Genomic DNA, 15444 nt, shown 5'->3' with positions numbered 1-15444 from the left:
CTATCTTCCCTTTCCCTTCTCTTTTTTTTTTAGAGAAACAAATTAAACTAGCTTAATGTCCTGATCCAAGCTACACATCATATTTTAACACACATAAAATCATGCCTTGGAGTTAGGAAACAAGAAAATACCACACCCGTGCATATGCACCTCATAAAAATGTAAACTCTCAAATCCACCAAGTGTAACACATTAAACCCAAAGAAGCTTTCACATGTCCTAAAAGAGCAAAGAAGTATTTTTAGATGCCATCGGAAATATTGCAAATCAGAGGAAGGAAGATAAATACCTCTTAATGTCGCTTTAAAAATAAAATTATAAGAATGATTCAAGAAACCCACTCCGAACGAGATATCCCTCTCAAGATCTTCAGAAACGGTAACCAAAAAAATGCTCCGCGCCACAAACACTGGAAAGTTCTAGCTTAAAGAGAATTTCGACAAAGCCTCTTCTCCTTCAAGAGCTCTTTCTTTCTTCCTCAAAAATTTTAACAACTCCCAAGCCACAGAAAATGAGAAGAAAATGTAAGTTAGAAAAGATTTTGGCAGCACCTCCCCACTCTCCAAATTTCGGCCAACCTTTTTACCTTCCCCCAACTGGGTTCTATATCAAAGAAAGGAGAAAGGAGAAGCCACCTACCAACCTCCCTGGTAGCCGAATCAGGTAAAGGAAGAGAAGAAATGCATTTAGAGCGGAGGAAATGCGGCCTAGGGCAGAGGATCGGCCAGGTGGAACATCGCGGTTGGGGGAACGCTCGGTCGAGCAGAGCTCGAGGAGACGAGCCGCGTGCGCAACCAGCGGCGAAATGCCGCGTGTGAGGAGGCGAGGAAGACGCTCGGGCTCGACGACATCGCCCAATCGATCCTTGCTTGCGGGAGTTAGGGCACGAGACACCGAGCGGCTCCTGGTCGAGGGAGAAAAAGAAATGCCGCGGGTGAGGACCTAAAATCTCTGGTTTAGGTTAAATATGAGTATAATTTAAGAATAGTTATATAAAAGTAAATATTTAAGATTTTAAAAAAAATAAAATTTTAATGTGTTTCACCCAGGCATCGAAACAAACAAAATTGATGTCATTTTTAGGTAATTTTGATGTTCCGGACGTGTTGGTGAGGTTCGTTTCGCCACCGGAAGTCATTTTGACGAATTCATAGATTTGTGGGTTTGACGAATTCATGATTTGTTGTGCCAATTTTCTCGTGTCGAAAATATAGCAATATGGGTGTCCTTTCCTACCAAAATGGGTATCCGGGACGCGTTGGCGCAGTCCAATTTGTCGTCGGAGGTCATCCGGAGAAGTTCGCATTTTCACCCGTCTTTTGGGCTTAATTGAAGTCCGATTTCGTGCAATGTCGTGAACTTTGTGTATTTGATGTGTGTATTTGACGAAAAAGGTCGTGACGATGTCTTCCTAAGGCTTGAAATCCTATTGGGAACTTTTCCTCTGAGTCTTCACAAAATAGCCCATAACCGCTCATTCATAAGACGATGGTCTTGTGCCATAAATGTTAGACATCAAAGAAAAATAAGAAGTGGCTGGAATTTCTAAAAGGGTGAGTCTCAATTCTAGTTTTCTAGGATGGTCAGTAGGAATTTCTAGAGCTAGAATCTAGACTCTAAGGAGGAGAATACAAGACCTCACAAAAATGAGGTCAACAATTTCATACATCCCAAACTTGTTGCTGAGATCACTGAAGTGGTGTCGAGGAAGAAACTGACAAGATTGTCAGCAATCTAATACTGAGTTGCGATATAACTTAGCGAGACAACTCCTCTATTGACCCTCTTAGAGACAAAGTATTTGTCAATCTTTTTATCTTTGGATAAATCATGGTGCACTAGATTCTTTGAAATACTAGTGGTTGATGAACTTTCACTGGATATCTTAACAGTACTTTTGTTCTCTATGTGAATTTCTGTCGGTAATTTCTTTAGTCACTTCCCTTCACAAATTCTTAGAGCTAGAGCATGATATTCAGATTATGTACTACTTCTTACCATTGCAGTTTGTTCTTTTACTTCTCCAATTAATCGGGTTCCCTTATCCAATTAAACAATAATCCATGGTGATTTATCAATCAATTCTTTTGCTCAGCTAGCATCAGTGCAGATCTCAATATCACAATTATTAGTTTTTTTTTAATATCAGTTCACGTCCTGGAGTCATCTTTAGGTGCCTCAGGATTCGAAGGACCGCTTCTAAATGATCTTCATTTGGATCGTTCGTTTGTTGGCTCACTATAGCCATAACAAAAGTAATGTCAGGTCTTCTATGTGATAGATAAACAAGTTCCTCACAATTCTTTGATAACTCTCTTTTTCAACTGGGATGTCATCCTTTCCTTTTGATGCTCGTCGGTTGGGATACATGGTAGTATTTGTTGGTTTGCACATCAACTTTCCCATCTCATTTAATAATTCAAGGACATATTTTCTTTGGAATATGACAATACATTCTTTAAATCTAACTATTTCCATTTCCAGGAAGTATCTTAAAGTTCCAAGATCTTTGTTCTCAAACTCAGAAGTCATATTCTTTTGATTGATTAAGTTCCTTTACATCATTGCCTGTAAGAATAATGTCTACATATCTTCTTGGTTTGATTTCATAAACAAATTATAATCAACTTGATATTGATCGTGCCCATTGGCAAGAATAGTCTTGGTGATTCTTTCAAACCATGCTCTAGGAGATTGTTTCAACCCATACAATAATTTCTTTAGTTTGCACTCTAGTTGATTATTGGTTTTTTCTTTAATCATGGAGGTATCTCCATATATACTTCTTCCTCAAGCTTCCCATTAAGACATGTATTTGAATATATATTTGATATAATTGTCAATCTTGGTTGACAACCAATCATAGTAATAATATTACTGTGTTGAGTTTTGTCTTTGGTGCAAATATATCCTAGTGGTCGATTCCATAGTACTAACTCTTTTGCTACACATCTAGCATTGAACATTTCTATGCTCCCATCTGATTCAATCATAACTAAGAAAGCCATGTGGATGGAAATGTGAATTATATAGATATGAGAACATCTTTCACCCTTAGTTTTGTTTGTTTGTTGGCCTTGAAGGAGATGAAATAGAAGAAATGATTGTTTCTTAAAAAGATGGGATTTTTACTCAATCAACACATCATAAAAATAAATTAATTAAATATTGTCGACTAAAGGAAAAAAAAAGTGTTATCTTTGATATACCAATCACATGTTGCTAAGTTGCATTCAAGTCAAATACCGACCATGTCAATCCAATGTCATACTCCACTTATAGCCACATGGAGTTACATTAAATCCATTTGCAAGGTCATCGCTCTACACAATTAAGTAGATGTCCTTGTACTAACACATGACATCACATCAAATCACAAAAACCAATTCAATTAAATTATACTTAAATAATGTCTTGCCCCGACCCCTAACATCTTACGGGTAGGTGACTGTGATTATTAAAATGACTCTTGTTCGCGAACAGGTTCGATTCATTCACTAAGTTAATGAGCCGAACATGAACAATTTTTTTGCGCTCGATGTATAAACAAGCCGAACACGAACAAAGATTTGTTCGTTCATGTTCAGCTTATTTTGGCTTGAAATACACTATTAATCAATTATATATTTATTTATTTATTTATTATATATATATATATATATATATATATATCAACAAAGCTACAAAGATTTATAATCTATTAAAATTACTAACAAAAAATAGAATAAAATATATTAAATATATTAAATTACATTTAAATGTTGTTTTAATATAAATAATAAGATTTAAATCTTGCCCCGACTCTTAACATCCTACGGTTGTGTGACAAGAGTTGTCAAATCAACTCTTTGTTCACAAACAACTCATGTTCGGCTCGCTAAACTAACAAGCTAAACATGAACATATTTTTTGTGTTCGAAATATTAACAAGTCGAACACGCACAGTGGTATTTTTTAACGAGCCAAATACGAGTTGAGCCTAGGTTTACTCCTGTTCGGCTCATTTACAACCCTATCCACAACCGTTTTCCAAGCATGGTTGTGGCTTACTGGAAAATGATTTGAGTAAGGGCAAACCGGCTGGTTGCTGGATTTGTTTGGGTAATCAAAGAATTTTTGTTGATACTAAGTTCAATTTTCTTGAAATAATTCATTGGAAATATCTGCTCGTAGTGCTAATGGTAAATTGTTGTTTTCCTATGCTGCTATAGTTTACTTTTTTTTTGGCTTCTTTAAAGCTAGCTTCACCTCTTTCTTTTTTTTTTTTCATCAATTTATATTTCATTACGTTTGTTCATTTATACTCTTACAAAATAATTATTTCTTCTAAATTTCTTTTAATAATTTCTTATTGTAGTGTTTCCATCTTTTTTTTTTTTTTATCTTCATCTTTAATTAAGTTTCTATTATTTTTTCTTCTAATATATCTAAATTGATGAAGATCTCCGGATCTTTATCTTTCGCTTTTACTATTTGATGAGCCTCTTTTTATAATTTTCTTAGTACCTAAACCTATTTTATAAATTATCAAAGTATAGCTTTTACTTTGTTAGCTATCCTCTTTAAAAGCCATTTTAGCTTTCTTTTTTTTTATATGTTTAGTTAGTATCTAAGTTTTGGCATTCTTTAGAAGCACGTTTATTCTTCATAATAATTGTTTTACATTCTTGCTCCGCCATTAATTATCCTTGCTGATTGTGGTATCTCTTATTGTCTTAACATAGCCTGATTGATCAGGCTAGACCTGGACTGGGTTGATTGAACAAACTAGTGGATTTTCACATGAAATTTTTCAAGGAAATTTACATATATACCACACAACTCTTTATGTATTTACATATCTAACACCCAAAATTTGATATTTACACTTATAGCACCTTAGTGTCATAAATTTATGCATTAAAAGGTAGATTTTATTTTTATAAAGATAGTGATGGTGGTATGTTTGATGAGATGTTAAAGATTTGCATGGTATGCATGTAAGGAATTAGATAAGTAAATACATAAGAATTGTGTGGCATGCATGTAAATGCCCCAATCTTGTATGCTTGCTAATATCAAGTTAACATGGCACCTATTTCAATCTAGTTTTTTTAAGCGAATTAAATTTTCTGTTGGCAATCTTTATTATGAATCTTGTAATCAATACTGCTGCTTCAGGTCACAAGAATATACAAGGACAAGGAAAATGTTGAGTTTGAATATACTGTAAGTTTTTGCCTTTTCTTAATGTTTGCATCTATGTTTTTTCTTAAACAAAACATTAGAATATAATGCAATTTTCCTATCTTATTCTTTATTTTGAATCACCTTTGTTTATAAAGATTGGCCCGGTCCCAACTGATGGAGTTGGAAAAGAGGTTATTACTCGGTTGGCGACCACCATGGTCACGAATAGGACATTTCATACCGACTCTAATGGAAGAGATTTCCTAAAACGGGTAATACTTGAGAATTCTGCTTGATAAAATATATCTATGAATTTCATTCTTTTTTTTTTCTGGCATAACTTAATTAGTTTAGAGTTTGAACTAAGTATAAGATTTTATGGAGTCTATCTCATGGAGGATAAACAGAGGAGAAAAAACAAAACAATGCTCTGTAAGTGGAAACATCTAACATTATGTCCCATTGTTAAGTGATTATAGCATGTTCTAAACCAAAAATATGGTACTTTGATATGTGTAGAGGCATGGCCATTTTTAATTGATTCAAAAAATCACAGGTAATATTTGATTCTTATGTGTGTTCTAGAAGAATATTGTGACATACGAAATGGCTTTGGAAGGTCCCTCTTTAAAAAAAAAGGCATCCACCCTCTTTATTTCCACCCTTAAAAAAAGTTGCCTTTTTTTCTTTTCCGTGGACAAGGGAGGGCGGAGAGGAGCCATGTTCGCCAGTGTTGTCATTTGGATAACCTCACCCCTTCGTGTAGTTCTCTTCCTTCCTTGGGAAATTAAGTTACAATTCGAAAATATCTGATCATTCAAATTAAGTTTAGAATGAATTGAAGGTGGTGACTGTGATGATTACATAAGCACTTCAGTCAAAATGACTTTTTAGTTACTTGAATTTGAGCTTTAATGACAGCTTAGTCAGACTTTGTCATGGATCGTAGGTTACAATTGTTTGATTCAGCAAATTGTGAAACTTTTGGATCAATTTGCAAAGACCTTCTCAGAATAATGGAATTTGAAGACAAACTGATTGAAGACAATGATATTGGATGTGGAAATATGTCTATTATTAAATAGAAACATTAATGAAAGCTTGCCAAGAGATGATTATGCAATTTACTTCTTTATCTTTTAAAATTTTATTTAGGGTTTGCTAGATGGGAGAGAATTAGAAAGAATTACATTTTAGCGTGTGTGTGTGTGTGTATCTATATATAAATGCAAAAAATGAGAATATCCTTAATAATGAGGAAATATAGTAATAATAAATATTATAAATTTATATTATAAATTATTAGCTCATGAAATAATTTAGATTTAGTAACACTTGCCCACAAACTAAATATGTTATAGAAATAATAGTGACCAAAGATAAAGTATTCGAAGGTTTTATTGCCCAGAGATTACGAGTGTCAAAAAAGCAGTATGACTAATCTATAAAAAGATAGTTAAATTAGTTGCAAAGAGTTGGCAACAAGATTTATGTTAGATAAGACATTCATAAAATCCTTAAATAGTGTTAATCATTAAAGAGCATTAATAAATTTATCAATGGAGAGCTTTGACCAAAAAAGGTGTAGTGAGGACAAAATTCATTAGCACAATCATCGTTTGAGAATAGAGTTAAATTGTAAAGCTGAAAACTTCTTATGAGAATATGGACTTTGAAAGTCTGAGCTCTCTTAAATATTAGAGTAATTTTGGATCAACTTTCAAAGGACAAATTCAATTTTAGAGAAGGCATTGCCCAAAGATTTCTTCCTTGCGAGGATTTTATGTTCTACTTTTAGGTTTCTCCTAAGTGTGAATCCTTATAATTAATTATCCATCTTAATCGGAAGAAAGAACTTTTAATTAAGGCTAATCTATTGGATAATGATAATTTGTTTTAATAGCAACAAGTTGGATTGTAGGAAAAAATATTATCATTATTTGTCTTAGTAGATGTTAGGGAAATGATGAAAATCCTAACTAAGATTCCATGGCTTAAATGGCATGAGTATCGTGGACTTTGGTTTACTCAAACAACGAATGTTCATTCAAGGAAAATTATAGATATGAGAGAAAAAACATTTTTAAGTGGATAATACTCTTCTAATCTTATAGATCTTGGCTTACAAATGTCTTAATGTCGAATTAGCTAGCCTTATGGCTCACCTTTAAGCTTTACTTGATACTGGAGTTTAATTAAATAACAAAAGGAAAACCAAATATTATTGCTGAATTCAAATAGTTAGTTACAGCACAATGGAAATAGGAAATAGTAACAACACAACACACAAACTCACATTAGAGTTCCATCCAGGGGTGGTGGTGGTTGGTTATAGGGACGGCAATTGGCTGGAATGATGATATGGGCATTGGTGGATGGTTCTAGCAACAACAAAAGGGTTTTGGAATGCGGTTTAAGAATGACAGCAAGCATGGGGCTGCAGGACAGCACGTGCGCAGTGACCGAAGATGGTAGGGGGGCGGTTGGGAGGGTTGGCGGCTGAGTGGCTGGTTCTGCAGGAGGACAGCAAGGACGATGGCCGGGAAGGGGAAAACTGTAAGAAAGAACAGCAAACACATTCCTAGGCGGCTGCAGCAGGGAAGGGGCAACAGGGAGTGACGGGAAGCAATATGGGAAGGATGCAGAGGGTTTGAGGGGAGATAATCACCATTTCGGGAGCGAGATACTATCGTAGCATCACTCGACCGTTGGATATAGCTCTAAACCAAAAAACTTGAGACGCCAACGACAATCCCGATAAAAAACTCATGAAGAAACCTCCTCTAAAAAATAATGAAAACAATATATATAAACATAGAGTGACTAAGGAGTGGACCCCACTCCCCATAGGAACAAATCTCTGCTTGGAAAGACCGGTCGGTCTCTCCTCTGCTTGGACCAAACCGGTCCAGGATAGGAGACGCGACAATTGCCGTGCCTATGGTGCTTGGACGCCCGCGTCATTACCATTAGTGAACATCCATGCTTTTGTTGTAATTAAAATAAAATGAATTCTTCCCTGTTATGCTAATCACTAAAATAGGAGTCACATGTCACATCCTTACTAGCATGAGGCTTTTTAATATGGGTCATAGGGATGCACTTGATATGTCATCTCTTTCTCATGAGTTGTGAGTTTTGGTCAAAATTAAAATTTTCATCCTTAGAAAACTCATGTGAATGAGTTATGTCCTACTATTTATTAAACTTTTGATATGCTCAACTTTCAATTTTTTTATGATTAGCTTATTTAAACGAGGTTGCTGGTTCTCAATTAGTAATAGGTTCTTAAATAGCTAGGTTTTGTGGGTATCCAACTATTTATTAAACTTTTGATATGATCAACTTACAATTTTTATGATTAGCTTATTTAGACAAGATTCTTCTCGATTGGCTTAACTAGTCAAGGTTTTATGAAATTGACTCTAAATTTAAGTACAACAACAACAACAACAACAACAAAGCCTTAATCCCACTACGTGGGTGAATCATTTCTCCATTGCGTCCTATTTAGTGACATATTTTCAAATTTAAGTACATTTACAGAAAATGTACTAATGTTTAAAATAACTGATTTTTTTTTATTATTTTTACTTTTTTAAGTGCTTGTTATTGAGAAATGAAATCACAGCTTCACAAATGAACATAGGTGCGAGATCATAGAGACGACTGGAACCTTACTGTGAATCAACCTGTTGCTGGGAATTACTACCCGGTAAAGAGTTACTTTCCTGTAATCAATTGATATTCTGATGCACTGACTAAAGCATGCAAGAATTTCGAAGAAATATCTATTGATTTTCTTTTCTCTCTTTGGAAAAATTTAAAGCTAATGATAAAATCATGTGGAATTTGTGGCTGGAGACAGCATATATTAAGAAAGATATAGACAATCTTTACTTGAACGAGGAAAAACAGATGATGAAAATTGTACTGAATAAGCAGTATCAATCATTTTCGTTCTATGTCTTATGATATATACGAGGTTCATTAACCAAACGAATGCAATATCCAAGTATATGCACGTATATTTTTTGGATTATATATGTTGATTTATAATTTACTGAATAGGTGTTGCGGACATGTTACTACAAGAATGTTGTCTTTCTGAACCGAGCTATCAATTTTCTTAATTTCTCAATCACTATTTGGCTTATCGTTGAACGCATATGGCATCTTATGTGACAAAGGGTACATTGTGCTGCAGCTTAACTATGTGATAAAGCTCCTATAGGATGAGGAAAACTGTTATTTGTTTCCAATAAGAACGTCACAACTTGCATTTACATCAAAATTAAGAAACCAACCCTGAGCATGCATGTTCTTAACTCACCAAACCTATGATGAACATCCAATATTTAGTTCCATCAGATTAAAGCCCCTAAAATTTGGGTGTGAATTAGGGAAAATCGATTCTTTGCAAATTCATTAAAATTGATCTAAGAAGCATTTTTTCTACTTACAATTGCGAGGATCACATTATATGCAATTCAATTAATTTAGGAGCCATACATCCCTGAAATAGGATTTTTAAATTATATATGCAGAAGATGCAAGGGGTCGAGCCAATTGGCCCAAAAAATTTTAAAATTATGGTATTTCATGCATCTTAATCTTTACATTTGGGGCATTTATACGATTGGAGATCTGCAACATGGAGCATATAATGTTGATTATGTTTGTATTAAATCCTTTAATCTCTCACTTTTTCATAAATTATCACTCTATATTTGCTTTGCCTTGAGCCTTGTAATCAACTGCTGCATGAGAAAACATTTTGTAACATTTGCTATTTATTTAAAATTTGGATCTATTTTGGTTAATTTGCTTATTGATTTATCTTCTCAGATTAACTTGGGAATGTATATAGAAGATGAGAACTATGAGCTTTCTATACTTGTAGATCGTGCTTGTGGAGGATCTAGCATCCAAGATGGTCAATTGGAGATCATGCTTCATAGGTTCTTTTTTTTCCATAATATTTTCAATCAACTGCACTTACTTTATATTGCCAGCTGACAATATTATTTTGAATGTAAGGCGCATACTCGATGTTGAAGGAAGTTTTCTTGGAGAAGCCCTTAATGAGACAGTTTGTGTAGATGATGTTTGTCGGGGTCTCACGGTATGCCACTTGTCTATTTGTAGTTTTTCTTCTTCTTCCTTTTCATTTATTTATTTATTTATTATTACTATATTATTATTATTATTATTCAATTGCTTGTTATTTAGGTAGAAAGAACTAAACTCCTAAAATATTCAGACTCAAACAAAATTGTGTGAACAGGAAATGCATAGGTTGGAAGTCCAAACAAGCTGTTAATGATGACTGAGATAAGAACATTCTAAGCTGGTGACAGTTCTAGGATTTCTGTTTTTAGAGGGAACTTTCTTCAAATTCATGGAGCGAATCACCTGATTTTGCTAGGAACTTCCTCCAAATAACAGCATTTTACAGTGTACCCTCACCTTGAAATATCTAGGAAGTTTCACATGCAAGTTCTGGGAACTATCATGTTTAAATACCCAATGCGTGATATTTATTACCATATGCATAGGGTCAAAAGGAGGTTATGTAGAGGGGATGCAGCACCCCATTAAATTTAGGAAAACATTCAATAAAAAGGTTTACAAATATTTAAATGTAGGCAGACTCTTACGACTTCTACCCTTAAATAGAAACCTTCAGATTGTTAATATATTTCATTGTTACATGTCTTACATATTAGCATATCTTCATTTAAAGTGGTGTTTTTCTATATTTTTTTTCTTCTATTGTTTTTATATAAACATGCTTGTGGTAGCGCTAAAATCAATTTAAGTAAAGATATAGTTCAATTTATATTTTCTATATTGCATCAGAGAATTGATTCAATGTCCCCTCTTTCTCTTCTAATATTGCTTCCCTTCATTGTTTGATGCCACCTCCTTTATACTCTCTCTCCTGCTTTCACAGTTGAATCTTCCAAGCCAACCCTGTTCGCCCCCACCTATTTTCTACTAGTCATCATCAGCCAATATCAATTGCCTTCTCCTATTGGTGTCTGATAGGATCTAATCGCCTATATGGCCTTTAGCCAAAAGCACTTGATTTGATTTAACACATAGGACACTTTTAATAGCACCACAGTATTCTCACCAACCCCAAGCCTCAACGTTCTTCACTTCGACAAGACCTCCTACCATCAACTGACTCCGATTATCAGCTTTTATTTCAGACTCAAGTTGACCTATGACATCTTAAGTATATTGGGGAATATTATTATACATATTTTGTCGCATATACTAAACATTTATTGTAGGAATCTGTGGAGGTTATTATTCTATTATATCATAACTTCTGTGGTAACTCCTTTATTGTATTTTTCTTTCCTTTTATTTTCTTTTGCTATATATAAGCATGCTTATACCGGAAAAAAATCAGTTAATCAAAGAAATAGCCTTTTTTTTTTAATTTTTTCTATTAGTTTATATACCTTTGATCTCTCTCACTCTTTCTCTTTACACTTTGCACACTGCATGCCTCACCATCTTACGAGTATCTCTCTATATATATCACTCCATTATTTCTTAGCCATTTTCAAGATTCATCCTCACTCAAGTTTCTTTCAATGGATCTCTCTAAGCTTGCCCTGTTTCTCACGCAACCATCAAATCTTCTAATTGGGCATTCTCTCATGTTATTTACTTCAAAAGTGGACTCACAAATAACTTATCATTGTGGGTCCAACTCCAAATATATTAATTTTATTTTTGAGGTTTTTAAATATGTTGCACGAGAAACATTGCTATTTACTTATTTTGGACCTAAATTTCAATATTTATGTATTCCTCACTCTGCCTCCTTCCATCTCTGTCCGTCACTCCCCACTTCGCTTTGAATTCTCGTCTTTTGCTTTAACCTCTCTCTCTTCTTTGACCCCTATGAGCTATCGGTTAGATTTAGTAGATGGAGATGATCTCGACAACAGTGGCAGTGGAGAAGCAGAGAATTGCCTGTTGTTCTCCATTGACTGGTGCAGGTGGCGGCAGAGACCTTCTTGTCCCAACACTAGCACCTTGCTTCTGCGGCGGTGGTGAGTTCAAACTCAGTCGCCCACCCTAGGGTACTGGTGTTGGGAGTGGAAAATCTCCTAAGCTGCACTTCGCTTCCTTATAATCAAAAGACTTTGTAGCAGCAACTGTGCACTTGCTCGGAATTCCAGTGATGTAATTTCCTTTCTCATCCAACGCCACCACTCTCCTCCCAATTCATTCTAGAGCCTCGCCGGAGAAGAAATGATAAGAAAAGGTGAAATTTTATAGCTTCCATAGCCGACAAACGGTACCAGAAACAACTTCCAGAGGCCTACTTTTCCCAACATCAAGCTGCTCTACACTTCTCAACCCCGTAAAAATCATCAGAATTGGACCTCATGGACCCATTAAAGCTGCACCGGTAGTCAAGCTGTCATCGCCATCAATGTTTGCTGCTGCGGAAGTTTAGATAACGGGCGTCAATGGAAGGGGACACGAAGAGATTGAAACTGTTATATATGCATATGTTCGGCTAAGCAAAGAGTTCAGCTTCATGCTATTTAAGGGTTTTACATAGACCACATTTGAATAAGGCTGTATATATGGAACAGGACAAATACTTGAAGATAAATTACAGGAAGATTTACCCACTTACCATTCTATTCTTATGTATTTACATATCAAACATCTAAACTTTAATTTTTACATATATTTGATCTTGCGTAGACATGAAGAGGTCTATTTCACTTCTTAAAAGTTAAAAATAGTGTTATGTTTTTTGTGATATGAAAATTTTGGGTGATATGAATGTATAAAGTAAAGTTTAGTTGTTAGATGTGTAAATACATGAAATTGTGTGGCATGTATATAAATGTCCCTTAATTATAAAACTGCAAATAGTCAAATAATGCTGCATGGATTCAGATGTTGGGCGGTAAAAAAGTTGTGGATACATGAATTGAACTTGATAGAAGTTATAATCCTAACATGTTAAGTAAAACTAGACAAAATAAATTAAGGATTGATTATGTTAGAGAAATCTGTGGAGTCAAATTTGCTGAATGTTACTAGAATAAATATAGGTTATTTGGACATCAATAAAAGTGGTCTTTATTTCAGATTATAAATAAATATGACACATTCATTTAATCATGAAAATGGTTGATTTTTATGGAGGGGATCTTTACTTCTTATTATATTATACATCAGTATTATTGTTTTTTTTATTCCGTTATATCACACAATAAGGTTTTTTTACCCGTAATTGTTCTACTTTGCTGCGTCTTTTGATACAACTAAAGGCCTAATTTTTCTTCATCATTTTAAATTTTTTTTTTTTTTTTTTTTTTTTTTGGTCAGAAAAACTAATCAAAATGAATACTTGTAAATTTCCTTGGACTTGAGTTTCTTTATCAAAATCTGCTCAGGTTAGGGGAAATTACTACATGAACATCAACAGATTAGGAAGCGGAGCACAGTGGCGGCGGACAAATGGTCAGCAGATCTACTCTCCTGTTCTTTTAGCATTCACATACGAGGTACTTTATCAATTTAGCTCCCGCACTCATCTAAACTACTTTTCCTGAGAATCTTAGAAACTCTTTTTTATCATATAGGATGAGAGAAATTGGAAATCTACTCAAATCACAAAAGCTACTTCTATGGATCCCGGCTACTCTTTACCCCCTAATGTTGCACTCATTACACTCGAGGTATAGAAATATATCTCAGTATAAAATTTTTAGAAAATTTAAAAACATACCACGCAATTCTTATGGATTTATATATCTAACACCAGAAGTTTAATATTTATATTTATGACACTTTGGTGCTAAAACCTATTAATAAAAAGGTGTATTTCACTTTTAAAATCTTAGTAACAGTCGTATTTTTTATCTAATGTCAAAGATTTGAGTGGCTTATATATAAATATGATAGCATAGGTGTTAGGTATGGAAATATATAAGAATTGTGGTATGTAAGTACGTGCCCCACTTTTTTTTCTGCTACAAAAATGAGCACTTGTTGCTGAAGCTAAAATCATTTTTCAGGAATTAGATGATGGCACTGTGCTCCTGCGTTTGGCCCATTTATATGAGGTGCTTATTTTTAATTATTCTGTGTTGCTTTGTTTTCAGTTTAGACCTAATGCTTTGACTCCGTGACTCCCTTCAGGCTGGTGAGGATGCCCTGAATTCTGCACTGGCTAAGGTGGAATTGAAGAAGATCTTCGCGCATAAAATGGTATAAATATTTATTTGCAATTCGTGGCCAGTGGTTCTTAATGCATAAAACTGTTAAAAGTAAGCTGAACTCAGGGCTCATTATCTTCAATCAATGTTGTCAATTTTGAGCTTCTCTGAACGTATTTTGAACCGAATGCAATACTAAGAATTCTGAAATATTTCTCATTCTTGTCCGTAATCTTCAATTTTTAGTTATACTTATTTTTTCTTGATAGGCATGCTTGATGAATACCAACCACCCAATTCCTATGTATCTACATACCTAACACCTAAACTCTAATTATTACAATTATACCACTCAAATCTTTCATATCACATCAAATATACCATCATTTTAACTTCTAAAAAGTGAAATACACCTTTTAATGAATAGCTCAGGTGACATATATGTAAAAATTGAAGTTTAGTTAGATATGTAAATACATAGGAATTAAGTGCTATGCATGTAAATCTTCCTTAATTTTTATAGACTTTGTGATTATGTTTTCTTTATGGATAAAAAAATAAAAAAAAAACATTCTTAGCTCTCAATAAACCTTGGAAAATATTGTTGAAAATGCAGATTAAGGAACTGAAGGAGACAAGTTTATCAGCAAATCAAGATAAGTCAGAGATGAAGAAATTGAACTGGAGAGCAGAGGGTGACAGTGGAGACAATCCTGCCCCAGTTAGAGGAGGCCCTGTGAACAATTCTACCTTAATTGTGGAGTTAGGCCCTTTGGAAATTCGCACTTTTCTTTTGAGATTCTAAGGAGCCTGCGAGCGAATGCTCGAATGTATGGTATACTGGTTGAAAATAAAATATAAAATTTCAAAATGTCGGGTTCGAGTGATCGCCGTGCCTGCATAGTTTTTTATCAATTTCTCCATAGTTTAATTTGTCCATAGTTTGGTCGTGGCACGTGTGCAAATATATGGATGTTTACTTTATAAATATTAATATTTTGGGTGTTTGTTATGCACATTTAGGGAATATATTCAATTGGAAATAAGCTATTTCATAAGAAAACTA

The 15444-nt window shown here is 34.3% G+C and overlaps 1 protein-coding gene across 1 annotated transcript in view; it reads left to right on the top strand.

Annotated features, from left to right (window-relative positions):
• The window catches only part of LOC110021999 (alpha-mannosidase-like), an 83012-nt gene extending 67568 nt beyond the window's left edge, over positions 1-15444 (top strand). The window contains exons 18-27 of the mRNA XM_020720762.1: positions 5161-5208; positions 5325-5441; positions 8819-8884; positions 10018-10130; positions 10210-10294; positions 13614-13724; positions 13803-13898; positions 14238-14285; positions 14362-14430; positions 14995-15444. Of these exons, the coding sequence (XP_020576421.1) occupies positions 5161-5208; positions 5325-5441; positions 8819-8884; positions 10018-10130; positions 10210-10294; positions 13614-13724; positions 13803-13898; positions 14238-14285; positions 14362-14430; positions 14995-15183 (942 nt within the window). The 3' untranslated portion in view covers positions 15184-15444. The remainder of the gene's footprint in view (positions 1-5160; positions 5209-5324; positions 5442-8818; positions 8885-10017; positions 10131-10209; positions 10295-13613; positions 13725-13802; positions 13899-14237; positions 14286-14361; positions 14431-14994) is intronic.

This window comes from Phalaenopsis equestris, unplaced genomic scaffold (genome assembly GCF_001263595.1).
Source record: "Phalaenopsis equestris unplaced genomic scaffold, ASM126359v1 Scaffold000002, whole genome shotgun sequence".
Classification (NCBI taxonomy): domain Eukaryota; kingdom Viridiplantae; phylum Streptophyta; class Magnoliopsida; order Asparagales; family Orchidaceae; genus Phalaenopsis; species Phalaenopsis equestris.
Note: the sequence above shows the minus strand (reverse complement) of the source record. Positions and strands in the feature narration are given on the sequence as shown.